The sequence below is a fragment of the Canis lupus genome, chromosome 8 (assembly GCF_011100685.1).
Source record: "Canis lupus familiaris isolate Mischka breed German Shepherd chromosome 8, alternate assembly UU_Cfam_GSD_1.0, whole genome shotgun sequence".
Classification (NCBI taxonomy): Eukaryota; Metazoa; Chordata; class Mammalia; order Carnivora; family Canidae; genus Canis; species Canis lupus.
In genome coordinates, this window is record NC_049229.1 from 72,520,627 (window position 1) to 72,547,461 (window position 26,835).

Consider the following 26,835-nt stretch of genomic DNA (forward strand, 5'->3'; position numbering starts at 1 on the left):
AAAAAACAAATTCTGGAGCCAAAGAAAACAATGAAGTGAAACATGCAACCAAGAGCATCAAAAGCAAACTGGATCTAAGCAGAAGAAAGAATCTGTGGACTCAAAGATAGGTCATATGAAATCATCCATTCAGAGAAGAAAAAAGAATGAAGAGTGAAGAAAACCTATGAGAATTATGGGGCATCATCAGATGAATAATATACATATGAGAATCCCAGAGGAAGTAGAAAGGGGAAGAAAGCTTATTTAAAGAAATAATGGCTAAAAACTTTCTAGCCTAAAAAAAAAAAAAATAAAAATAAAAAAATAAAAAAAATAAAAACTTTCTAAATTTGGGAAGAAATATGGACTTCTAAGTGCATGAAGGTCATAGGTTCCCAAACAACCCAAGAGGGATTGGTCAAGATACATTAAGGGAAAAAAAATACTGTCAAAAAAAATCAAAGACAATGAATTTCAAAAACAGTAAGAGGAAAGAAATTCATTACATACCCCCCTTAGACTATCAGTGGATTTATTAGTGGAAACCTTGCAGACCAGAAGAGTGGGGTGAGATATTAAAAGTGCTGAAAGGAAAAAACTACCATCCAAGAATAATTTACCCAGCAAAGCTATCCTTCAGAAATGGAGAGATAAAGAGTTTTCTGGATAAACAAAAGCTGAGGAGGTTCCTCACCACTAGACCTGCCCTGTAAGAAATGCTAAAGGGAGTTCTTCAAGACAAAATGGAAGGACACTAACTAGTAACATGAAAACATATGAAAGTATAAAACTCACTGGTGAAGGTAAGTATATAGTCAAATTTAGAATACTCTAGACTGTCACAATGATGTTAAATCAGTTAACTCTAGTAGAAAGGGTTAAATGAAAAATATATTAAAAAAACAGACATGGGGGATGCCTGGATGACTCAGTGGTTGAGTGTCTGTGGCTCAGGTCATGATCTTGGAGTCCTGGGATCAAGTCCCACATCAGGCTCCCCTGAGGGAGCCTGCTTCTCCCTCTGCCTGTGTCTCTGCCTCTCTCTGTGTGTCTCTCATGAATAAATAAATAAAATCTTTAAAACAAAAAAACATAGGTAGCATAATTTGTTAATGGATACACAATGTAAAAAGATACAAATTGTGACATCGAAAATATAAAATGTAGTGGGGAGTATAAATGTAGAGTTTTTGTATGTGATTGCAGTTATACTGTTAACAGTTTAAAATAGCCTGTTATATTTCATGTAGGTGTCATGGTAACCACAAAGCAAAAATCTAATGTAGATATACAAAAGGTAGAGAAATGAATCAAAAGTGCCACTGCAGAAAATTGTCAAATCATGAAGGAAAATAGTAAGGAAGAAAGGAACTACAAAATGACCAGGAAAGAAAAAAAAGAACAAGGACAATTACAAGTCCTTACCTGCTATCAATAATTATTTTCAGTGTAAATGATTTAAATTCTCCAATCAACAATCAAAAGATGCAGAGTAGTTGAATTGATTTGTTGTAAAAACCCAACTATATGCTTCCCATAAAGGACTCAATTCAGGTTCAAGGACACACAGAGGCTCAAAGTGAAGGGATGGGAAAAGATATTCCACACAACTGAGAACCAAATGAGAGCAGAGGTAGTTTTAGACAAAACAGACTTTAAGTCAGAAACTGGAACAAGAGACAAAGTCATTATATAATGATTAAGAGTTCAATTCGTCAAATGGTTCTGTTGTGAATACATTTGCACGTAATATTGAAGTGCCTGAGTACATTAAGCAAATAGCAGATCTGAAGGGAGAAATAAATAGCAATGTAATAGTAGGGAATGTCAGTACCCCACTTTCAATAATAGATAGCTCATCCAGACAGAAAAGGCTTTGGACTTGAACTACACTTTCGACCAAATGGACCTAACAGACATGGGATTTCATCCAACAGCAGCAGAATACACATCCTTCTCAGGGGTACACTTAACATTCCCCCAGGATAGACCATGTGTTAGGTCACGAAACAAGTCTTACTTAACAAAGTTAAGAAGATTGAAAGTGCATTGATTATCTTTTCTGACCATGTTTGTATGAAACCAGAAATCAATCACAAGAATAAAGGTAGACAATTTGCAAATATGTGGAACCTACAGAACCTGTGAAATGGAAGAAAATATTTGCTAACCACATAACTGGTAGGGAGTTAATATCTAAAATATATAATAAAGTCATACAACTCAGGAGAAAAAAATAATCCACTTTTAAAATGAGCAAATAATCGAAATAGACAATTTTCCAAGGACATGCAAATGGCCAACATGAAAAGGTGCTCAATATCGCTAATCATCAAAGAAATGCATGCAAATAAAACCCATAACGAGATACCACTCATGGTTGGGGACACTATGGGAAACGGTATGAAGATTCTCCAAAAAATTCAAAACGGAGCTACTCTATGATCCAGTAATCCCCTTCTGAGGATATATCTGAAGGAAATGAAATCAGTATCTCTAAGAGACATCTGCACTGCCATGTTGATTGCCACGTTATTTCTGATAGCCAAGATGTGGAAACAACCCAAGTGTCTGTCAACAGATGAGTGGATAAAGAAAATATTATACACAGTGTAATATTACTCAGCAATTAAAAAGAGAGTGAAATCTTTTTAAATCCATTTGTGATAATACGGATAACCCTAAAGGACATTATGCTAAGTGCAATGAGCCAGAAAAAGAAAGAGAAATACTATGTGATCTCACTCATATGTGGAATCTAAACACACACAAAAAAAGACAGAGAAGCTCATAGAAACAAAGTAGAATGGTGGCTGCCAGAGGTTTGACGAGGAGGGGAAATGGGCAGGTGTTGGGCAAAGGGTACAAACTTCCAATTATAAGATGAATAAGTTCTGGGGAGCTAATGGACAGCACGGTGACTCTGCTAATAATGCTGCATTGTATGTTTGAAATTAGCTAAGTGAGTAGATGTTAAGTGTCCTCACCACATACACATGAAAATGGTAATTAGTGAGGTGACCGAAATGTAGTAATTATTTAACAATATATACATATATCAAATCATCACATTTGTAGACATTGAATACATACAATTTTATCAGCTCAATAACGCTAGGGAAAATAAATAAATGACCAATACTATCAAATCTACCTGCATACTCCATCCTTATTCCATCACCCTGACTGCCCTCTATCATTCCCTTGCCTTGTTTTTTAGATTTATGTATTTATTCATGAAAGAGAGAGAGGCAGAGACATAGGCAGAGCAGGCTCTCTACAGGGAGCCTGATTAGGGACTCGATCCTGGGACCCCGGGATCACAACCTGAGTCAAAGACAGATGCTCAACCACTGAGCCACCCAGGCATCCCTCCCTTGCCTTGTTGTAGAATTACCACATGTGTATCCTCAAATGCACATTGCCTTATTTTGCTTTGTTTCGAGCTCTATAAAAATTGGGCCAAGCCATGTGTATTATCCAGAAACCCTGTTTCTACCGGGCATTGTTTCTTTTTTTTTTTTTTTTTTTCGGGCATTGTTTCTAAGACAATATTGAACTTCGCTAAATTTCATTTTTTATTGCTATATAATACTCCATTGTACTAATGCATCACAATGTATTTATCCATTCTCTTGCTTATGGGAACACGAGTTATTTCCAGATATTTGCTCTTATGCACAATACTGCTTTTAACATTCTTGGACATACCTCCTGGCACACGTATGCCAAAATGTCTCTAGGCTCTATTAACTAGGACTGGAACAGGTGAGTCATAAGTATGCATTACATTTAACTCCACAGGATATCAAATCACTTTTTTAAAGATTTTGTTTGTTTGTTTGTTTGTTTGTTTATGTATTTATTTGAGAGTGAACATGCAAGAGTGGGAGAGGGAGAAGCAGACTCCCTGTTGAGCAGGGAGTCTGATGTGGGGCTTGATCCCAGGACCTTGGGATCACGACCTGAGCTGAAGGCAGACACTTAACCGACTGAGCCACCTAGGCACCCCTCAAATCATTTTCCTTTTTTAAAATATTTTATTTATTTATTCATGAGAGACACAGAGAAGGAGAGAGAGACATAGGCAGAGGGAGAAGCAGGCTCCCTGTGGGGAGCCCTGTGGGGAGCCCAAGATTCTGGGATCACACCCTGAGCCGAAAGCAGATGCTCAGCCACTGAGCCACCCAGGCGTCCTCTCCAATCATCTTCTAAAGTACTGCACCAACCCTGAGTCGATGGGCGCGGCAGGTCTCACATTCCTGGGTTAGGCAGTGCTCAGAAAGGATGATCACATTGGGCATAACCCCACCTGAGCTGCGGGTGACTTGGGATGAGGGTCCTGCCAGGTGGGTGGCCCTCTCTCTTGCAGCCAGTAAACACCCTTTGATGTCAAGCTTTGGCAAATCACAGTGCCTGACTTAATCACTTATCGTGAGGCATCCATTTCAAAGACAGCTATCTCCAGTAAACACATTGCCAGCCCAATGACAAGATAAAGTGCATGGCCACCTCCACAAGATGTTGGTTGATTTTGACAATGGACCATCTGGGTCCCTTGCCTTCTCTCGTCCTATGCTTCCACTTCCTGGCTGTTATGTTTTTGGGGCACTCCCACCCTCTCACTCCCTCTCCCTCCAATCCCTACCACCGACCTTGTTTTGTGGCCATGTCTGTGCTGTGTAATTTCCCAGTCTTGTACTTTAAAAGTTTTTCAAAGATTCCTGGCAGTTGTAGCTGAAGGACTTCTTGCAGCTGTTATAAGAATCACCAGGCTGGGTCCAGCCACAACAATAGTTACTAATAAGCTGAGACCTGCACAAAACAGGTAAAAGGGTAGGGAGAGTCCCAGGCCCTCCCATACCACTAAATAGGGAAGTGGAGTAGCCTGCCAGGAAGCCCCACCACCGCCTCAGCCTCCTTCCACCCCTGCCCTGGTGGACCTGACAGTCATTGGTCCACCCTCCTAGTACCCAGCCAGCTCACCACCCTTCGAAAAAGCCAGGAAATAGAAACTTTGGAGACATCTAAACTACTTGGGAAGGGTGAGTCCAGAATGCTGTCCAGCATCCGGACCACAGCTGCTCCATCTCACACTATGAGCCACAATCCCCAGCCCTTCTTCCCTGATCGCTACACCGGCATCCCCAACCTATGAGAAGCTCAAGGAGGAGCTCAAAGTGGCCATACTCGGGAGACCCCAGAGCTCAGCTCCTATGGGGACCACCATGGTCAACATCCACAGTGAGAACTCCATGCCCAACCTCATAGTCTGGTCCCTGTTCAACCTGCCTGGGCTTTGTGGCCTTCACCCATCCTATGAAATCTAGGGACTGAAAGATAGGAGGAGACACAATAGGGGCCCAGGCCTATGCCTCCACTGCCAAGTGCCTGAACATCTGAGCCCTGGTCTCGGACCTCCTTCTGATCATTACCTTCATTTTATTTTCACCACTGGTTCATGAGGGATTTTTGAAGCAATTTCAGAGATCATAAAAGGTTATGGAAGCTACTGGTAACTGTCCGTAGCCTGAGGCTGTCACTCCTTCCACTGAATTTTATGTACACATCAGTCTATAGGTGAATTCAATAAAGCACTTGTGTGTGGGAAAAAGAATAAAATAATGTATTGCATCAATATCACACTTCCAAGCAGTTTATGTATCAGTGCACTTCTCCCCCTCACAACGCTCTGTTAAACTCCTATTTTTTCCCAATCTAATAGTCATAATAGTATCTTCTTATGATCTTAATTCATATTTTCTAGATTAATTTTTTTATGTTTATTGACCACTCATACTGCTTCTTCTATTAACTAATCTTTTGTCCATTTTCCTCTCGGTTTGTTTATTTTCTTATTGAGTTCTTTATGTAGTATCAATACTAATCCTTTGTTGCTTCTGGGTTGCTTACATCTTTTCCCAGCTCCTGACTTGTCTTTTCACTTTATGGAGTCTCTGAGAAAGAAAAGTTTATCATTTTATGTCAACATCTAATAAAATCCCTGAAAATCCTTCTCTAGGAATGTCATGCCCACTCCTAACCTTTCTATTTTCATAAAGTTTTTTAGAATTAGAACTCTGTTGAGATTTTGATTGAAATTCCAGAGATCAACATATGTCAACTGACATCCATATGTATCAAATAATTCAATTCGTGAACATGGTACATTTTCCACTAAAGTTTTTTTTTAATATCTTCCAAAAGATAAAGTTCTCTAAAACTTTTACTTATTTTACTAGACTTATCCCCATGTCTATTATGTGGGATTTTAAAATTGTGTATTTTAATTTTTTCATTGTTGGCATACAGAAACACAATTAATTTTTGTATATTGATCTTAGACCAATATATTTTATTGATCTTTTATTATTACTATCAATATATCTGTAGAGACTTTGGAATTTTTCCATGTAGACATCATGATAATGTTTTACTTCCAAACCACATAGAATTTCTTCTTGCTTTACAGCTGAGGGCCTCTACTACCAGGCTGATAGAAGAAGTGATAATAAATATCTTTTCTTATTAATGGTTTTGAAGGCAGTGCTTCTAATGTTTCACAATTAAGAATTATGTTTGCTATTAAGTGTTTGACCAATACCCTTTATCAAGTTAAGTGAGCTCCCTCTTATTTCTGGTTCACTAAGTGGATATTTTTTTTCCCTAAATAAATGTAAACATTTATTTTCTATGTCTACTGAAATGATTATATGTACTTTCCCCTTTACTGAGTTAGGATGAGTGAATTCAATTTATAGATATTCTAATGTTACACTATCCTATATCCTTGGGATAAAGCCTGGTTGTGATATATTTGTTTAGGAATTTTTGTGTTTTTGTTCTTAAGACGAGCTTGAAACTTTCCTTTCTTGTACCTTTGTTTGCTTGTGAGATCAAGGTTATTACTGTCCCACAGAATAAGTTTCATAAGTAGTCTCTAACTTTCTAATCTTTGAGAGAATTTGTGAAACATCAGAATAATCCACCCTTTTACATTTTAATAGAACTTACCTGGAAAACCAGCAGGCTAAAGTATTTTCTTCATAAGTTTTAGTCCCTGATTCAACTTTTGAATCATTATAAATGGTTCTGAATTTCTCTTTCTTCCTGAGTCAATTGTGGTAACTTAAGTTTTTCTAAAGATCCACTATTTCACCTTACATTTTTAAAGATTTTATTTATTCATGAGAGACACAGAGAGGGGCAAAGATGTAGGCAGAGGGAGGACAAGCAGGCTCCATGCAGGAGCCTGAGGCGGGACTCAATCCCAGAACTCCGGGATCATGTCCCGAGCAGAAGGCAGACGCTCAACCGCTAAGCCCCCCATGCATCCCCCAAATATTTCATCTTAGTTTTCAAATATATTGGCAAAAGCAATATTTATCATATTCTATGATAGTATCTTCTGTATATGTTATTAGGTCTCTTTTTTTATTCTTAATATTTTTTGCATTTTAGCTCTTTTTCCTTGAGACATCTGGCCAGAAATTTGTTTTATTTATATTTTAGGATACATTTGGCTTTTTTGAAATTTTCTATTGTTTTATTGTGTTCTAGTTCATTCACAGTCATATTTTTACTTTTATCTCCTTCCTTCAAATTTCTTTTTCTTTCTACTTCTTCATGTTATTTTATTCCTTGTCTTATCTAAGTTAAATACTTAAATCATTTATTTTTATACTTTATCTTTTTCTAATATAAGCATTTAAGGCTATAAATTTCTTTTTTTTTTTTTTAGGCTATAAATTTCTTTCAAAGTATTATTTTCATGGCTTTCCACAAGTTTGCTATGTAATATTTTTATTATTTTTTGGAACAAAATATATTCAAATAAATGTGTTATAATATTTTATTTAACTCATGATATAATTAGAAGTGTGGTTATTAATTTCTTAATGAGAAATTTTAAATTTACCTTTTTGCTACTAACTTCTGGCTTAATTACATTATGGTGATGGAAAGTGATCTGTATAACCCCAGGTCTTTGAAATTTGTTGCAATCTGTTTCATAGCCTAAATGGTCAGTAATTTGCTCTGTTGCATTTTTTTATCCTTTAAATGTGCTACAAAGAAATATGTATTCTTTAATTGATGAATGCAGTGTCCATCTCTTATTGTTTGTAATCCATTGTTTCTGTTATATCAATTATATTCATTAAATCAAGCTTATAATTATGCTAGTAAGATCATACCCACACACATACACACACACTGATTTTTTTTTTTTTTTGGCTGACATATTCATTACTGAGAGACTTGTGTTAAAATCTTCCTCTATGATATCAGGTTTCTCTATTTTCACCTACATTTTGCTTTATACATTTTAAAGCTGTTTTATTGAGTGCATACATGTTTGAAATTATTATATCTTCCTGGCGAGCTAAGGCAGCTTTTCATTACACAATAATCATTTCTATCCCAAATAATTCCTATATATTTAAGTGTGTTTTGTTTGCTATCTGTATAGGCTCTCCTGATTTCTCTAGGTTAATATTGGTTTAGTCTATTTTTATATCTTTTACTCTCATTTTAAATGTTCATAAATTTTGGATGTATCTTTTATAAAAGCATATAGCAGAATTTAGTTTTTAAAATACAATCTGTCTCTTTTAACTGACATCAGTCCCTTCATTTATTTTCACAGCTTTGTGAGGTATGATGACACTCAGTAAACTACACATATTTAAAGTGCACAATTTAACAATGTATATACCCATTAAGCCATCATCCCAATAAAGCTAATGAACAAATCCATCCCCTCCTCAAATTCTCTCATGTCTATTTATAATCACTTTCTCTCACCCTTTACTGTCCTACCATCACCACACAACCACTGATCTTTCTGTCACTTTATGGAGTAAAGTATTTGCATTTCCTAGAATTTTACACAAATGAAATCATATGATGTAGACTCTTTTATTCTAGCTTATTTTATTCAGCATAAATTATTTTGAGCCCCCATCCATATTGTTGTGTGTATTGAAAGTTCATCCCTACTTATTGCTGAATTGTGTTCTATTGTATAGATAAAGCAAAAATCTGTTTATCCATTCACCTGTTGATGAACATTTTTGTTGTTTCCAGGTTTGGTCTATTACAAGTAAGGCTAATATGAACATAAATATATGAATGTGGATATATACTTTCTTTTCTGTAGGAATGGAATAGCTAGATTATACAGCAAGTGTATGTTTAACTTTTTAAGAAACTGCTAGGGGCAGCTGGGTGCCTCAGTAGTTTGCCTTTGACTCAGGTCATGATCCTGGGATCCTGGGGTCGAGTCCCACATCAGGCTTCCTATGGGGAGCCTGCTTCTCCCTCTGCCTATGTCTCCGCCTCTCTGTGTGTCTCTCATGAATAAATAAATAAAATATTTTTTTTTAAACTGCCAAACTTTTCTAAAGTAGTTGAACTATTTTGTATTTCCACCCCACAGCCCTCACCAGTACTTGGTAAATTCAGCCTTTTCATTTTAACCTTTCTATCTATGTATAGCCCTGTATCATATGGGAACTTGTATTTCCCTAATGAATAATGATGCTCAGTGTGTTTTCATGTGCTTAGTTGCCATCTGTATAACCTATGGTGAAGAATGTGTTAAAAATCTTTACCTTTACCTTATTCAAGAAAAAATTTGTTCAGACATGGGAGAGCATGAATACAGTCCACCACAACTACAAATTATGCAGTCAAGAGTCTGTATTTGGGGAAATCAGAGGGTTCAACATACTCTAACTGCAAGGGATAAGCCACGCCCTAGAAAAACCATTTTCATGATCATGTTATCACCCCTCAGTTCATTTGTAATTGGATTCTTTCTCCTCTTATTACTGAGTTTTCAGAATTCTTTACATATTCTAGATATAAGAACTTAACTCTTAGATTACTTGCAAATAGTTTTCTCCTGGTCTGTGGCTGGTCTTTTTATTAACTTAGTGTCTTTTTCAGAGCAGAAACTCTATTATTGCTATGAAATCCAATTTATTAATTTTTTCTTTTATGAATTATGCTTTCAATATCGTATCTGATAAATTTTTGCCTAACCCAAGGTCACAAAGGTTTACTCCCAGGTTTTCTTCTAAAAGGTTTAGTTTTTAAGATTTACAATTTGGTCTATGCATGTGATATGAAAAATGGATCAAAGTTCTTTTTTTGTGTGTTCAACTCTTCTGGCAGTTTTTGCTGGAATTACTCTGTAGAATTTCTTTTTGCATTTATAAAAGATTAGTTGTCCAAATATGCATAGGACTATTTCTGGACTCTGCTCTGTTCCATTGACCTACTTGTCTATCTTTTCACCAACAACACATAATTTTGCTTACTGTAGCTATATAATAAGCATTGAAACGAGGCAGTGTTAATCCTCCAACTTTGTTCTTTTTTCCCCAAAGTTATTTTGCCTATTCGAAGACCTTTGTATTTTCATATCAATTTTAGAATCAACTAGTCAGTTCCTACAAAATAGGCCCCTGGGATTTTGATTGGGATTGCAATGAATCTATAGATAATTTGAGGAGAATTAACATCGTAAAAACATCGTCTTTTGGTATAGAAATGCAGTATAGTCATTAGTTTATTTAGGCCTCATTTTGGTAAAGCTTTGCAGTTTTCATATATTTACAGGCCTTTCATATATTTTGTCATATCCATCCCTAAATAGTTCATTTATTTAAACTGATTGCTGATAGTACATGGGAAACAACTGATTTGTTTTTATTGATCTGCAGTTGTTCACTGTGCTAAACTCACTTTATAGTGTTTTTGGAGATTCTATTGGACTTTTTTTTTTTTTTTCTATTGGACTTTTTACGTAGACGATCACATCTGCAAATAAAAAGTCTTATGTCTCTTTCCAATATGAAAGCCTTTTATTTCCTTGTCTTAAAGCACTTATAGAACTTCCAACCACAAGTTGAGTAAAAGTGATGAGAGTAAACATCCCAGTCTTGTTCCATCTTAGGAAAAGAGCACTCAATAGGGGTGATGTTAGCTGTATGGTTTTGTAAATGCCCTTTGTCAGATTGAGAAAGTTCTCTACTGTTCCTGGTTTTCTGAGAGCTTTTGTTACTAAAGGATGTTGGATTTTGTCACATGATTTTTCTGCATCTATTAGTTTACCATATGGGTTTATTTCTTAATATGATAAATTACATTGTTTTTCTGATTTTTTGTGTATTTTTTTATTGAAGTTTGATTTGCCAACATATAGTATAACACCCAATTATACTTTTTTGCATCTGTATCCCTCCAAGTGTCCCCCTCAGTGCCCGTCACCCGGTCACCCCAACCCCCCACCCACCTACCCTTACACTACCCTTGTTCATTTTCCAGAGTTCGGAGTCTCTCATGTTCTGTCTCCCTCACTGATATTTCCCACTCATTTTCTCTCCTTTCCCCTATAATCTCTTTCACTACTTCTTATATTCCCCATATGAATGAAGCCATGTGATGATTGTCCTTCTCCGATTGACTCATTTCACTCAGCATAATACCCCCCAGTTCCATCAACATTGAAGCAAATGGTGGGTATTTGTCGTTTCTAAAGGCTGAGGAATATTCCATTGCATACATAGATCACAGCTTCTTTATTCATTCATCTTTCGATGGACACCGAGGCTCCTTCCACAGTTGGTCTGTTGTGGACATGCACTGTTGGTGGGAATGTGAACCGGTGCAGCCACTCTGGAAAACTGTGTGGAGGTTCCTCAAAGAGTTAAAAATAGAGCTACCTGGGATCCCTGGGTGGCGCAGCGGTTTGGCGCCTGCCTTTGGCCCAGGGCGCGATCCTGGAGACCCAGGATCGAATCCCACGTCGGGCTCCCAGTGCATGGAGCCTGCTTCTCCCTCTGCCTATGTCTCTGCCTCTCTCTCTCTGTGACTATCATAAATAATAAATAAAAATAAAATAAAAAATAAAATAAAAATTAAAAAAAAATTAAAAAAAAATAGAGCTACCCTACGACCCAGCAATTGCACTGCTGGGGATTTACCCCAAAGATACAGATGCAGTGAAAAGCTAAGACACCTGCACCCTGATGTTTTTCTGATCTTAAGCTATCTCTGCATTTCTGACTTAAATCCCACCATCATGTCGTACTCTCTTTTAAAAATATTGTTAGCAAAAAAAAATAATAATAATAAAAATTAAAAATTAAAAATTAAAAATATTGTTAGCTTCTTTTGGTTAAAATTCATTAGAATATTTGCACCTATGATAATGAAGATTATTTTTCTATGATTTTCTTTTCTTTTAATGCTTTTGATTTGAGTATCATAGTAATACTGGCTTCTTAGGAGTTGGGAAGTATTCCTTCCTTTTCAGTTTTTTGGAAAATGTTCATGTAGAATTGGCATTACTTCTTCCTTTAAATGTTTGGTAAAATTCACTACTGAAGATATCTAGGCCTGAAGCATTTTTTTTTTTTTTTGGTGGGAAGATATTTAACTATAAATTCCATTTATTTAATAAAGTCCTGTTCAGATACCTATGTCTTTTTGAATCAGCTCTGATAGTTTGTGACTTTTGAAGAATTTGTTCATTTTATCTAAATGGTCAAATATGATGTGGGAAACAAAGGCAGAAGAGAAATTATTAAACTTCCCTACTACCTGCAGCCCATTGACAAGTCCTAGAAACAGGCAGAGTGACATTCCTCTAGAAACCCAGCTGCTTCAATGTTGACACTTTGCTAAGGGCAAAAAGGCAATTTTAGCCCAAACTCCCAGGATTCTGTAAGTCTACTTTAACATATAAACATTCCTTTGGAAAATTCCTTTATCTTTTAATCACTCTCCTCCACAAGATACATGTTGACAATCATCCTCTAAGCATATGACCCACTGATAAACATCTGAAGGGTCTCATGACTGAGGGTTTACTAAATAAGTGATCTTTACCAACAATACTAGCCCCCTTGGGATCCTGGAAACCTTGTTGCCAAAATACCTGGGAGGCTTATGCTATTCCTAACCCCCTCCCAACTTGAAAGTATATAATGGGGAAAAAAATGAAAAAAAAAAAAAAAAAGAAAGTATATAATGAGGCCCTCATCATCTTCAGGGTACAGCTCTTTCTGCCCACAGATCCTGTCTGCATGTTTAATAAAACCCCCTTTTTGCACCAAAGATGTATCAAGAATTCTTTCTTGGTAAAGGGCTAGTTTCCAAGATCTATAAAGAACTTATTAAACTCAACACCAAAGAAACAAACAATCCAATCATGAAATGGTCAAAAGACATGAGGAGAAATCTCACGGAGGAAGACATAGACATGGCCAACATGCACATGAGGAAATGCTCTGCATCACTTGCCATCAGGGAAATACAAATCAAAACCACAATGAGATACCACCTCACACCAGTGAGAATGGGGAAAATTAACAAGGCAGGAAACCACAAATGTTGGAGAGGATGCGGAGAAAAGGGAACCCTCTCACACTGTTGGTGTGAATGTGAACTGGTGCAGCCACTCTGGACAACTGTGTGGAGGTTCCTCAAAGAGTTAAAAATAGATCTGCCCTACGACCCAGCAATTGCACTGTTGGGGATTTACCCCAAAGATACAGACGCAATGAAACGCCGGGACACCTGCACCCGATGTTTATAGCAGCAATGTCCACAATAGCCAAAATGTGGAAGGAGCCTCGGGGTCCATCGGAAGATGAATGGATAAAGAAGATGTGGTCTCTGTATACAATGGAATATTCCTCAGCCATTAGAAACGACAAATACCCACCATTTGTTTCGATGTGGATGGAACTGGAGGGTATTATGCTGAGTGAAATGAGTCAATCAGAGAAGGACAAACATTATATGTTCTCATTCATTTGGGGAATATAAATAATAGTGAAAGGGAATATAAAGGAAGGGAGAAGAAATGTGTGGGAAATATCAGAAAGGTAGACAGAACCTAAAGACTCCTAACTCTGGGAAACGAACTAGGGGTGGTGGAAGGGGAGGAGGGCGGGGGGTAGGGGTGAATGGGTGACGGGCACTGAGGGGGGCACTTGACGGGATGAGCACTGGGTGTTATTCTGTATGTTGGCAAATTGAACACCTATAAAAAATAAATTTATTATTAAAAAATAAAGAATTCTTTCTTGGCCACTGGCTTCAAACTCTACCATCTTCCCTACATCAAAATATATGAGCAAAAAGTTGTTTCTAATTTGCCATAATTATCCTTTTAATATTTGTAAGTGATTTATGTGATGCCATCTTTCTCACTCCTAATATTTGGTGCACACTGCTTTAGTAGTGTGCAACAAATTCTGATATGTTGTGTTTTCATTTTGGTTAAATTAAAATACTTAATAATTTCTTTTTTAATTTCTTCTTTGATCCATGGGTTATTCATAAGTGTGTTATATTTAGTTATATATTTGTGGATTTTCCAGATTTCCTTTTGTTACTGATTTCTGAATTAAATCCATTGTAGTCAGAGAAAACACTTTGCATAATTTGAATCCTTTTAAGTTATTGAGACTTGACTTACTGCTCAAAAGATGGTGTCTTAGTAAATATTCTGTGTGCACTTGATGAAAATGTACATTCTACTCATTGTGCAGAGTGTTTATAAATGTCAATTAGGTCAAATTGGATGATAGTTTACCAGTGTATTTTTGATGGTTTTTCTGTTTTCCATCAGTTATCAAGGAGGAATATAATTATAGATTTGTCTATTTCTCCTTACATTTCTACCAATACTTGTTTCATGTATTTTTAAACTTCACTGTTATGTTCATGAACATTTAGGATTGTCATATCTTCCTCATTAATCTAGACTTTTGTCATTATGAAATGGTCTTCTTTATACCTGACAATAATCATTGTTCAGAAAACTACTTTAATATAGCCACATGTTTTTTTTTTTCAACTAATGTTAGCATGGTACATCTTTTTCCCATCTATTCTAACTTATGCCTTTATATTTAACTTTTGTTTCTTATAGGCAGCATATACTTGGGTCTTGCTTTTTTATCCAATCTGAAAATCTTTGTCTTTTAATTTAGGCGTATAGACCATTTTCATTTAATGTGAATGTTGATATGATTAGGTTTTAGCCTTTCATCTTGCTATCCATTTGTCCCAACCCAATACCTAAAGGGATTTGGTGGGGAGAATATGAGATTTGAATGGATATTTAACCCAAGATGATATTAGAGTGGCAAATAAGCATATGAAAAGATTCTCAACATCACTTTTCATTATGCAAATGCAAACTAAAGCCACAATGAGATACCCCTGAAGACTTATTAGAATAGCTAAAATGGTTGTCCTCAGCTAGTGCTGGCAGGGATGTGGATGAACTAGAATCCTCACACACCACTGGGGAGAGTGTGAGATAGTCCAAGCATATTGGAAAACAGCTTACAAGTTGTGTGTTTTTTAAAGATTTTATTCATTTATTTGAGACAGAGAAAGAGCACAAGCAGGGAGGGGGTCAGAGGGAGAAGGAAAAGCAACTCTTCACTGAGCAGGGAGCCCAATGCAGGTCTTGGTCCCAGGATCCTGGGATCATGACCTGAACTGCAGGCAGACGCTTAACTGACTGAGCCATCCGGGTGTCCCTAGCTTACAGTTTTTTAAACAGCTAAACATACCTACCATATGACCAGCCATTCCACTCCTAAGTACTTACCCAAGAGAAAGGAAGCCTTATGTCCATACAAGTGCCTAGCTGGAAATAACTAAAATGTTCATCAATAGGTGAAAAGATAACTTATTCCTTTATCCACACAATGGAATGCTAGTCAGCAATAAAAAGGAGTGAACTGTTGATAGATGTCACAACAAGGAGGGATCTCAAAATAATTCTTATGAGTGAAAGAAACCAGATACAAAGCATACATATTTTATGATTCCATTTGTATAAAATTAGGAACATACAAACTAATCTGCAGTGACAGAAAGCAGATCAGTGTTTTCCTGGGGAGGGAGGAGAGATGCAGGAAGAAAAACAGCATTACAAAAGGACATGAAGATAATTTGGTGATTGATTTGTTCATCTTGATTGTAATGATGGTTTCATAAACATATATATGTCAAAACTTATCAAACTATGTACACTTTAAATATGTGCAGTTGTTTGTCAATCATATCTCAATAAAGCTCTTTAAAAAATACATCTTAAACTTAGAATTTATCTCTAAGAGAATACAAATAAGAATAAGGTCTTCCAAAACACTAGAGAAAATAAAATAGTAAACATCTCACAAAGCCAAAGACAGAGAAAGAACAAGGAAAACAGAGCATAAATAACAGATGTATCAACAAACATGTCTGTTTTGACAATATTCTAAATAAAACAGTCCAAATATGCACTCTTTGCCCAAGGTACACCTAAAATAAAATACTTGAATGTTAAAAGGGAAAGGATAGCAAAGAAATGTTACATAAACAAGAAATAGGATCAGTAAAATGAATATCAGGTAAGGCTAAAAAAGACAAACAGTAATTTGATCTGAGGAACAATTCAAGACCCAATGAAAGCATAACAGTGATTAATCTTTAAGCAGCAAATAACTTATCATCAAAATCTATAAAGTAAAAACCATAAGAAATACCATAGTAAATTAATAGCTAAAATGTAAATGCGAAGTCCTAAAACTGTTAACCCCAGGACCCAAGTTATATAAATCATGCTTTGTTTAATTCTTTTGAGGGCTGATAGCTGAATACTTGCAGAAACTTGACCCAAATGCCAGGCTTTCCTCAGATTTGCCTAAGAGGCGATTAGCATGTTCTGAAACTCAAATGTTTTTTCACCAACATAAATGCCTGTATTAAAGCAGTCAAGAATAAATATCCACACCTACAATTGCAATGTGGTGAGAATATAACAAGAATGCTGATGATAATGAAGTCAGACGATTGCAATTTTGTTAGCCTAAGGCCCTGTGCGAGCTCCATGCCCCATTAGAAGCCAGATGGGTGGGGCACCTGAGTAGCTCAGTTGGTTAAGCATCTGATTCTTGGTTTCAGCTCAAGTCATGATCTCAGGGTCTTGGGATTAAGCCCTGCATTGGACTCTATGCTCGGCACGGAGTCTGCTTGAGATTCTGTCTCTCTCCCTCTGCCCCTCCCCCTGTTTGTGCTCACTCACGCTCTCTCAAATAAATAAATAAATAAATAAATAAATATAATCTTTAAAAAAAAAGAAATCAGCTGGGTGCCTCTCACCATTCTGCAAATCCCTGGGGGGGCTACACCCTCCTGCTCCCTCTGTCCCAAGTCCCCCAACTCCAGTCTTTCTGCAGCTCCCAATACTGTTCTCCCCACATCAAGGCAAGCCCAATGCAGAACTACAACCTTTTCCTTGTTTTTCCAAATGCTTTTCCCAGAGCCCATGTGTGACAGCCGAGTCCGCTAAGGTCTGAGGAGGTGGAAAGAGTTTGCACCTCAGAAAGTTGAACGCCTTACTAATCTTACCTCAGGATCCACCAAGCCCCTTCCCTGGGTCAGGCAGAGCTTCTGCTTCCTTCCCACCAGGCCTCTTCCAGCTAAGCCACACGTCCTTCTGTCCCTCCCATCCCTGTCTCTCTCTCCAGTCCCCTCCCCTTCAACAGCTCATCGGGCCTCCTCCCTGAACATGGGCCACTCCCCGCAAGGATGACTCTGGTGCAGGAAGTAACATAATGACCTTTGTACCTACTTCCCAAAGGTCCTGACCATCACAAGCTTTCCTACATCACGGTGTTGAGCCCTGTCACGGCTCTGGAGGCACACGTACTGCTGTCAGCCCCAGTCAAATGGGACACTGAAGCTGGAAGAAACTGGGAGACATGGCCGAGATCACAAAGGGAGTGTGCAGCCAGGATCCAAAATGGGCTTCTCTTACATACTGACACAGGGCCAGGAGCTGGATATTTAAAAAATACAGATTCCTGAGTAATTCCGCGATATCCCCAGCACTCCAGCAGCTGCTCCATCTGGCTGTGAGTCACTCCATGTTTAAGCACAACATACCCGGCTTGCATCAAAAGTGTGTGAGAGAGAGGCAGACAATGTGTGAGAGATACGTGTGTGCACATGTGAGAGTGACATGTGTGTGCGCATGTATGAAAGTGTGCATATGTGTGTAAGCACATGTGAGAGTGTGCATGTGTGAACGTGTGAGTGTATGAGCACTGAGAGTGTATGTACATCCATATGTGAAAATGTGCATGTGTGTGCACATGTGAAAGTGTGCGTGTGTATATGCAAGTGTGAGATGATACATGTGTGTGCACATGTGTGTGTATATACACGTGAGAGTATTGTGCATGTGTGAGTGTGCACATTTATATATACACATGTGGGAGTGTGTGTGCATATGTGAGAGCTTACATGCATATATGTGCAATGTGAGCATGTGTGCACATGTGAGCATGTACATGGGTGTGCAATGTGAGTGTGTGCACATGTGAGTGTATGCATATGTGCAATGTGAGAGTGTGTGCACATGTGAGTGTGTGCACATGTGTACATGTATGTGTGAGTGTGCGTGTGTATGTGAAAGAGTGTGTGTGTCTGAGTTGTGTGTGTGTGCCCACGAGCATTTGGGTCTGGGGGCTGAGGTCCCTCTCCTCCCCTGCCCGGGTGGCCACCCCCCTCCCTCTCAGCCAGCCCAAGGGGAGGCAGGCCCACCCCTCTGCCCCCGCCCCCTCTGGGCCCACACCCCCCTTGGAGCGACTGTGCCCTTGACAGTGAGAGACCACCCATGCCCTCTCTTGGTCTGTAGGAACGCCGCCATGGCTGGGCTGGCATGAACCCCAACCCTCAGGTTGTGGGAGGGGGAGAGCGATGAGTCTGAAGCAGTAAGTACAGCTTTGGAACCAACTTGGCTCTTCTGATGACAACTTGCCTTGTTCCAGATGGTTCCTGGGCATGGTCTCCTTCGTTAGCATGCTAATTTATTCTGACTCATCATCGCGAAGCTGGCGCACACCTCGATGCCAGAGCACGACCTGGGGGCTGTGATTCCCAGCTGGAACAGGAGCCCTCCCCGGGGGCTGTCACCAACGCCGGGAATAAAGAGAACAGTTGGGGACAAGGCTTCGGCGGCAGGCTGAGCAGCTTGTAATTTCCCCTCCGGTGGCCCTGACATTCTGTGACAGGCTCGGGAGAGCGAGGCTGGAGACGCAGGCTCCGGGAACACTCGAGCTGCAAAGTTCTTGAGGGAGCACCAATGCGGTTAAAACATAAAGGAGGCATCGGAAACAAAGACCCAAAGCAGGGGGACCCGAACCTGACGTTTCTCCAGCCACGTCCCAGGTGTCACAGAGCCCGGTGCTCTGTCCTCTGGTCCCCGGGGGTGCAGCTCACCAAGGCCACGAACCCCGGACAAGGGCGAGTGGAGGTGGAGCCACCTGCCGCCCCGTGCACGCCACCCGCAGACCCACGCTTCCCGGTGCAAGGTTCACAACCCTGCCCAGAGACATTGCCTGGTCCCCGGGTAGGCACAGCCAGGGGCAGCCCAGAGACACGGTGTGACCTCTGTGGAGCAGCCATGCAGCCGTGAAGTCAGGGCAAAGGCCCGGCCCTCCGGCAGGACAGCCCTGGACCAGGCCCGTGGCAGTCAGATGACCCTGGACGAGCCTTCCAGGCTGGGGCCGGGAAGGCAGGCGTCTCATCCTGGCCGAGGTTCCCCAGCCGGCTCCCTCCCCAGGCCTCCCCGGTCCTCCCCAGGCCTCCCCGGTCCTCCCCAGGCCACCGTGCCACCCGGGGCAGCTGGCTGCCCTCCTCGACCCTGGAGCTCCCTGTCCCTCAACAGACAGGAGTTCCCTGCCCCCTGGGAGACGGGGACAAAGTTGCCAGGGCGCCGTGAGCAGGGTTCTGGAATCCCCGGAGCTCCATCCACATTGTCCGCAGTTTCTTGGCAACCGAGGATCTGTTTCCGTCGAGCCAGGCGCTGGGGGCCCCCTGCACCGGGCAGCCCTGGGCGCTGGTCATAAGGACCCAGGAATGTCAGCGTGAAGCAGGTGCTGAGGCTCCCCCACTCCTGGGAACACAGTGGAGGCAGACGGCCATGCGTGGGGAGGCCCCAGGGACCAAGAGGCCCCGGGGGTCTGGTGGGGGGACCGTGGCAGGGAGACGGCAGAGCCTGCTGGTGTCCTGGATGCTGAGATGCCCCCCCGAGACCCAGCCCCACCCTTGCACTTCCCGCTGGGATCAAGCATGTCCAATCAGGACACGGCTCTGGCTCTGGGGCACCACTAACACCAGGCTGCCACCAGCTACCGTCATCTCACGGGAGGATGCTCAACGCCCCAGGCCTGAGAGCGACCTGCCCTGGGCTCCAAGGAAGGGAGGCCGATGGAGGCTACAGCCTTCTCCGTCCACAGCACCCAGAAAACAGCTAATGCCCCCTGCCGCGTGGTGGGTGAAGGGAGAGTGACCATCCCCCCCAGCCTGCCCGGGGCCGTCCCAGGCACGTCTGGGGCCCCCACGTACCAGTTATTGGAAGCACCTCTCACTCTCAGTGTCGGTCGCAGGGACTGAGACACCCGCTCTCAACTCCAGGGCCAGCCGGGAGCTGCGTGAGCCTGGCAGGAAGGGTGAGCAGGGAAGGCTGGGGGAGGCCAGCCTGAGGCCTGGGACAGCCGGCAGGACCCTGGTGGGAGATGACGTCAGAAGCGCCGGGGCCTGGCACTCCGGGGGGCTGTGGATGGCACTCAGCAGGCACGGGGGCCCTGGCATAATCAGCAAGGCCCTTGGGTGAGGGGCATCGACGGCCACGGGGGGCCTCCTCCTCCTCCGGGGTGTCCCGACCCTGGCCACTGGGCTCCTACCTGTCGGGGAGGAACCCCTGCTATCACTCTGTTACATGAACACTTGCTAGGTGGGGCACAGGTGCTGGACGACGAGCCACCTTGGCCAACAGGCCACAGGGAGCGTGAAACGGAGAAGTCGACACGCACACCCGCCCCGGAGGAGCCGCGGGGAAGGTCGAGGCAGGGCGCGGGAGAGACGCAGGGCCCGGCCGCTCCAGGCTCGCCAGTGGACCACGGGCGGTTCCCGAGCCGGGGCCTGATGCGGTGCCCACGGCCCGGCCGCTCCTCGGCTCAGACTTCAGACGTGTGGTTCAAGAAAACAAAACCACCTAAACTTCTAGGTTCCTGCTCCTTTTCCAAGCCTGGTTCTCCAAGCTCCCCTTGATTCTGCGAGATACCTGGTCTCCCGCCAAGTCCCTCTCCAACCGCACGGGCGCTCAGGGGCGACGGTCCGGCCCTGCGCGGTGGCCCTGAGGCAGCCGAGCCATCCCCTCGGCGGGGGCGGCCAGCAGGAGGCCGGCGTGGACCCCCGGGGTGGGGGTGCTGAGCAGACCCTGGCGGCGGGGGCCGTATGGGCCCCGATGATTCCAGTTGCCGGGTGGCCGCTGTCAGAACTGGGGCTTCGAGGAAAGAAAACACACACCCCACCCCCCGATTCCTGGTTTAGAGACTGAACCCCGGGCATCTGCTGAGATCGCATTGCAAAACGTCTTCGCTCTGGAAGACGCCGGGGCAGGGTGACTCTTTCCAGTTAGTGTCCGCTTTTGAGGCGCTCAGACTCGGGGGCCCGTCACGCGAGCCAGGACAGCCATCCACGAAGAACGGGCCCCCGGGACTTAGAAGGGGCGTTGAATGCCGCTGCGGCCCCCAAATCAGAGACGGAGCTCAGGCGACCTGGGGATAAATGGGCTCTGACCTGTGCCCCCTCGGGTGCATCCGGGGTGCTCCCCTAACCCTCCCCGGTCTTTCTCCGGCTCCTCTGGGATAGCACCTAGCGGAACAGTTGGCTCCTGACCCTGGGCCGAAGAGGAGCACAGTGGGGACCCCGCATGCCGCCTGCTGCCGGCCCCAAAGCCCCGCCACGTTCCTGAGGAATTTATAGACAGAGAGGCCGCAGGCCCCGGACGCGAGGAACGCACTTGCTGCCCGAGCACGGCTGGTGGATCAGAGACGGACGCGGCATCCGTCACCCAGGGCTGGATTCGGCCCCCGTGCACGCAGGTTTGCACAGACGCTCCCGTCTCAGGCACGTACCACAGGGTGGCCCCCAGAAGTCTGGACTGTTCCACGGTACCCCGGGCCACATGGGGACCTCACACTGTAGGACGTGGTGCCTGGCCTGCCAGAGGATGGAGGAGAAGCCCACGGGGGCGTGCGACCTCCCAGCGGAGCTGTGTGTGTGAGGGTCTGATGGCCTGGGACGGGCCAGGACATCCGTCCTCGTCCTCCAGCTGCTCAGAAAGAGGCCACAGGTTCAGGGACCTTGGTGGGTGGGGAGGACCCCCAGCTCCTGGCAGGACAGAGCCAAAGCAGACCCCAAGGACGGTCCCTGACGAGCAGGGACGAGCGGAGATGTAAGCGTAAAGCGGGGGGGGGGGGGGGGGGGGGGGGGGCACAGGAATTCCCCGCGGGCTGCCACCAGAGGCCCCAGAGGCAGGACCCCCGCAGCAGGTACCCACCCTCACTTTGAGAAACAGCTCCTGGCTTAGGCCAAGTGGGCAGTGACACCTGAGAGTGGCACACCCAGAGCCAAGGGGGCGGGGTGGAGGGATGCCGCGTGGGCCCCCGCGCCCGCCGTCCACCAGGCTGCGCCCGCTCCACGCCGTCACCACCAGGCGCACCGTGTCCCCTTCAGGTGTCCGCTGCACCTGGGGCTTCCTCCGGGGCCGGCGGGGAGGGGTCCACCAGGTGGGGCCCCAGTTCACAGACGCCTACACCTGGTGCTGGCTCCCGAGAGCCCCACGGGGCCCGTGACCAGTTGCACACCCGGTGCCCGGTCCCTGGTCGGCCCCGACCACGCTCTGCATGTCCGTCCCCCAGGCCTACGGCCCGCGAGAGGCTCCAGCAGCGCCAAACGAGATTGTCGAGATTGTCGGAGCCCCTCTAAAGCCCGGGGTAATTGCTTCCAGGGGGTTTATGGTCCCCGGGAGTCGCGAGCCACGCCCCCTCGGCCGGGAAGGCCGCATTTCACCACCAAGGACACGACCCTGGGTATTTACAGACGGTAATGAGACTGTCCACTGCTCGATGTTGCCATAAATAAGCGGCGAAACTGCTGAGTTTCACGCAATTCTCCCTGATTGCCTGGAAGGCCCCATTATTTTAATAAAAAAACTAATCAGCAGCCTCCCGGCATCTCGGGCTCCGCGTTAATTACGGAGCGGAGGCGGCGCGGCGGGGCGGGCAGGGCGGGCAGGGCGGCCACGGACCGGGGCCCCTGTGTGCTGAGAGGAGTGGCTTAAAAGGAAGAGGAAGGGAGTGTTCGCCTTAAAAATAACAGCGATTGCGCAGGACGTCCGTCTGACCCACCGGACAGACCCCACTACTTCCACGGGCCTTCCCGGATCGAGGCAGCCACCGGCCTCCTCCGCGCCGAGGCGTCTTGGTGTCCTGGGGACTGGGACGCGGCCGCGCACCGCCTGGCGTCCCAGAAAGTACGGGGACGCTGGGGGAAGACTCGGTGCCAGACTTCCTTCCCTCTCTCACCCCCTAATGTCTTCTGTCCTGCGCCTTCCTCCTGCCTGGAGCACGGATGTGATGCTGGAGGTGGAGCAGCGGTCTTGTGACCATGAGGCTACAGGCAGGAGGACAAAAGCTTCATCCAGGATGACGGCTGGACAGAGAGACAGGCAGCGCCGAGGCCCTGCAGGCAGGGGTTGGAAGCAGCTGCTTTACCCCACGCTGCTTGTTATGCAGGAAACATAAAGGGACATAAAGCCTGGGGGGCTCAGTGGTCGAGGGGCCCAGGGCGTGACCCCGGGGCCCCGGGATCTAGTCCCGCGTCGGGCTCCCTGCATGGAGCCTGCTTCTCCCTCTGCCTGTGTCTCCGCCTCTCTCTATGGGTTTCTCGTGAATAAATAAATAAAATCTTAAAAAAAAAAAAAAAAAGAAAAGAAACCTAGAGCCCATTTGGTGAAGAAACCATTGTAAGTTGGGCTTTATTTAATCCCTAAGCAGTGCATCCAAGAATAATCATTACTAATTGAAAGAAAAAAACAAGGCCCCTGGAGGAATTTGAAGTTGGCCTCGTTTGTAACCGTGCGCGCCCTGGAACCTGGACCCCGCACCTTCCCGGGCACGGAGGAAAGGCACCCCGGACGCCGGGTGGGCCCCCCGACCTCACCCAAACCCCAGAACAAGCCGCTCTCAGCCCCTGCTGGGACCGCTCTGCGGGCTGCAGGAGGGCCAGAGGTCAGCAGGGGGGTCACCGGGGCTCGGGGGCTGTTTGGCAGGCTCTCCTGACGGGTACCAGCAGAGACCCAAGGGCCCGAGAAAATGGGGGAGTGGAGCTGGGGGAAGGAAGTGAAGCACTGAATAGAGCCTTAGGCTTTAGCTGCAAACTCTGCACTGATCTCCAGAATGAACAGAGGCGGCTCCATCCCATTTCTGCTCATTTCCCAGTGCGGTTACCTGGGGGCACGCCCCGGGGCCGCTGGCCCTCACCACAGGCCCGCCCCACACCCCCCGGGCGTCTTCCCTCCCGCCACCCTTGGCACCGCCTTGGGTTCCGAGCAGGAGGGGTGGGCAGGGGCTCCTCCTGGCATTCACCCCCTCCTGCCCACCTGTCGTCTCCATCAGCTCCAGGGAGCTCCGCACGGCCCTGGGCCAGGGTCACACTACGTATCCACGGGATCCCCAGAACCGGCCGCTGTTGAGACACTGGCCAGGAAGGGGGAGTGGGACGGGCAGCACCAGAACCCTGTCCTTCCCCGCGGACCCCGGGGCTCCAGAGGGGCCACGGGATCCGGGGGCCCGGCGTCCCCCTTCCTCCCGCTTCCACCCCTCAGGCCATCGCGCCCAGCACCCTCCCCGCCTCCCTGGCACAAGGAGCACACGGCGGAGCCCTACAGAGTGAATCCAGGCCCTGTCGCCAGTCCTCTGGCAGATGTCGGGGCCCCGGGGTCCTCGGCCTGTCCCCGGCCACCTGGTGGGGTTCCAAGGGCACCAGTGGGAGGGTTGGGGTCTCTGGCTTCCTGTTCAGGTTCACAGACCAACCAACCACTCTCTGCAGGAGAAATCGTGGCGCTCCTGCCCATCCCCATCCAGCCAGGGGTCCCTCGCGTGCCCCAGGCTCTTGGGACGGTGACAGGTGGACGGAAGCGGGCACGCCGAGCATCAACAAGCAGAACCTTCCAGACAGGTCTGCCCAGGAGTCATCCGGAGCCACGAGGGGCAGGCAGCCGGCGGCCTTGCTCCCTGTGACGTGCCCCGACGGCCCCACCCTCTTTCCTGCTCACATCCGGGGAGTCTGACCCCAAACGGGGTCCTTGAAGCCACACAGCAGAAGCCCTTGCTGGGGGCGCGCCCGGAGGCTGGGGCCAGCGGAGCCTCCGCAGTCCCGTGGGAGCCGACACCGCCGGCCTCCAGGCCAGGCCAGTCCCTTCAACCTGTCCCGGCAAGGGTCACCAGGCCCGTCACTGACGGGAGCCCCGGGACAGGGCACGGGGGAGGGCTGACTCCTGCAGCCCCAGGCCCCCACTCGCGCACCCCCTCAACGTCTCCCGTTAGCGGGCCCCACGCTGACAGCAGGGCCGGGCGGCAGCCGCGGAGCCTCCGAGGGGCTGGTGGGGGGTGGAACTGGCGGGGGAAAATGTACTTTGTAATAAAGCTGTTCATAAAAGGGAAATGCCATTTAGAGGCTCCGTTTCTGCGGGGAAACAGTCTTTATGGCCCTGTGTGTCTCGGAGAAGCAGGCGCCTCCCGGCTCCCGGCCCCGGCTGGGCCCGCGTGGGGCGTGGGGCCCAGGTCTTCGCGGGGACCGTGCCGCGCGGGGGGGTTCTGTGAAGCTGCTGTTTAGAGGGAAACCAGGTGCCTCCGCTCCCCCGGCCCCCCCGGAGCACCAGCAGGATGGGACCCCAGGAGCAGGCTGGGGCGGCAGGGGGAGACGAGCGGAGCGGGTGGGGGGCAGCCGAGTCCTGCCTCCTCCAGGGGGGAACCAGGATCCACGCCTCTCGCTCGGTCCTGCCCCTAATCACTTCCTCACTCCCCTCGCGCCGAGTCTGTGCTCCTCACCCTGCGACGTCCCGCGGTGACGTGAACGCGGGCGCCCGTCCTACAGGGCCCGGGGGTGAGCACAGAGCAGCGGGGGCTGCAGCCACCTCCTGGGTCTGGAGCCCCCGTTCCCCGGGAGTCTGGACAGGAGGGTCTGAGGGCACCAGGCGGGGGGAGGCGGCCCGGCCGCGGGTCAGGGTCCCTCACGTGGCTGCACCGAGCGTGCCTGAGGCTGGAGACGTCACGGGGCTTCCCCGCGGCCAGGACGCTGGGGGCCTCCCGCGTGGCCTGCGGGTCCTCGCGGGGTGCAGCCGGGTTCCGAGGAGGCTGCCTCACCTGCAGGGCCGGGAAGTCTCACAGCATCACAGCCTCCACGTTCTGGTCACCTGCCGAGACCCTCCAAAACCACAGAGACCAGCCCTGTTCGGGGACAGAGGGCAGGTTGCGGGGCGGGGGGGGGGGGGGGGGGGGCGGAGGGCACCTGCTGGGTCTCTGCGGGGCAAGACAGACAACCCTGCTGGGTCTGTCTCTCTCTCTGTCTCTGTCTCCATCTCTGTGTCTCTGTCTCTCTCGCCCCCCACCCTGGGACATGAGGCAGCCCCGCGGAGAGACCCGCGTGACAAGGAATCCAGCGGCCGGCGGGGACCTGAGGCCACCAGGAGGCGGGGCAGGGGCCTGGAAGCGGGCGCCCCGCTGAGCCCGAGAGGCCTGGGTGGGGGACCGTGGCTACCCCCACAGACACCCCGGGTCCTGAGCGTGGACGCAGCGAGGCAGGAGCTGTTCTCAGCCACTCAGCGTGGGTGACAGGAGCCCAGCAGCAGACGGGAAGACACCCTCGTAGTTTGGGAGTCGTGGGACCACACGGGTTCCTTCAGAGACACTCAGA

General features: G+C 46.4%; 1 protein-coding gene, 3 long non-coding RNA genes and 1 other non-coding gene across 5 annotated transcripts in view; 3 read left to right on the plus strand and 2 right to left on the minus strand.

Annotated features, from left to right (window-relative positions):
• LOC102157361 overlaps positions 1-18,257 on the minus strand; it is a 37,222-nt gene extending 18,965 nt beyond the window's left edge. The window contains exon 1 of the long non-coding RNA XR_005363820.1: positions 17,416-18,257. This is a non-coding gene — a long non-coding RNA (uncharacterized LOC102157361). The remainder of the gene's footprint in view (positions 1-17,415) is intronic.
• The window catches only part of LOC119872935, a 33,894-nt gene extending 14,725 nt beyond the window's left edge, over positions 1-19,169 (plus strand). Inside the window, exons 3-4 of the long non-coding RNA XR_005363821.1 lie at positions 17,648-17,921; positions 18,840-19,169. This is a non-coding gene — a long non-coding RNA (uncharacterized LOC119872935). The remainder of the gene's footprint in view (positions 1-17,647; positions 17,922-18,839) is intronic.
• LOC119873115 lies at positions 9,629-9,789 on the minus strand. Its single transcript, XR_005363936.1, has one exon. It is a non-coding gene; the product is annotated as a U1 spliceosomal RNA (small nuclear RNA).
• Positions 19,170-19,835: 666 nt separating the features above from the next.
• On the plus strand, positions 19,836-23,085 carry LOC106559204. Its single transcript, XR_005363819.1, has 4 exons — positions 19,836-19,946; positions 20,202-20,522; positions 20,807-22,312; positions 22,779-23,085. It is a non-coding gene; the product is annotated as an uncharacterized LOC106559204 (long non-coding RNA).
• A 66-nt stretch (positions 23,086-23,151) lies between these two features.
• Positions 23,152-25,482, plus strand: LOC119876512 (collagen alpha-2(I) chain-like). The gene is made up of 2 exons (XM_038545886.1): positions 23,152-24,885; positions 24,970-25,482. The coding sequence occupies exons 1-2, from the start codon at positions 24,318-24,320 to the stop codon at positions 25,158-25,160; spliced, it is 759 nt and encodes a 252-aa protein (XP_038401814.1). The 5' UTR covers positions 23,152-24,317; the 3' UTR covers positions 25,161-25,482.
• Positions 25,483-26,835: the final 1,353 nt, after the last annotated feature.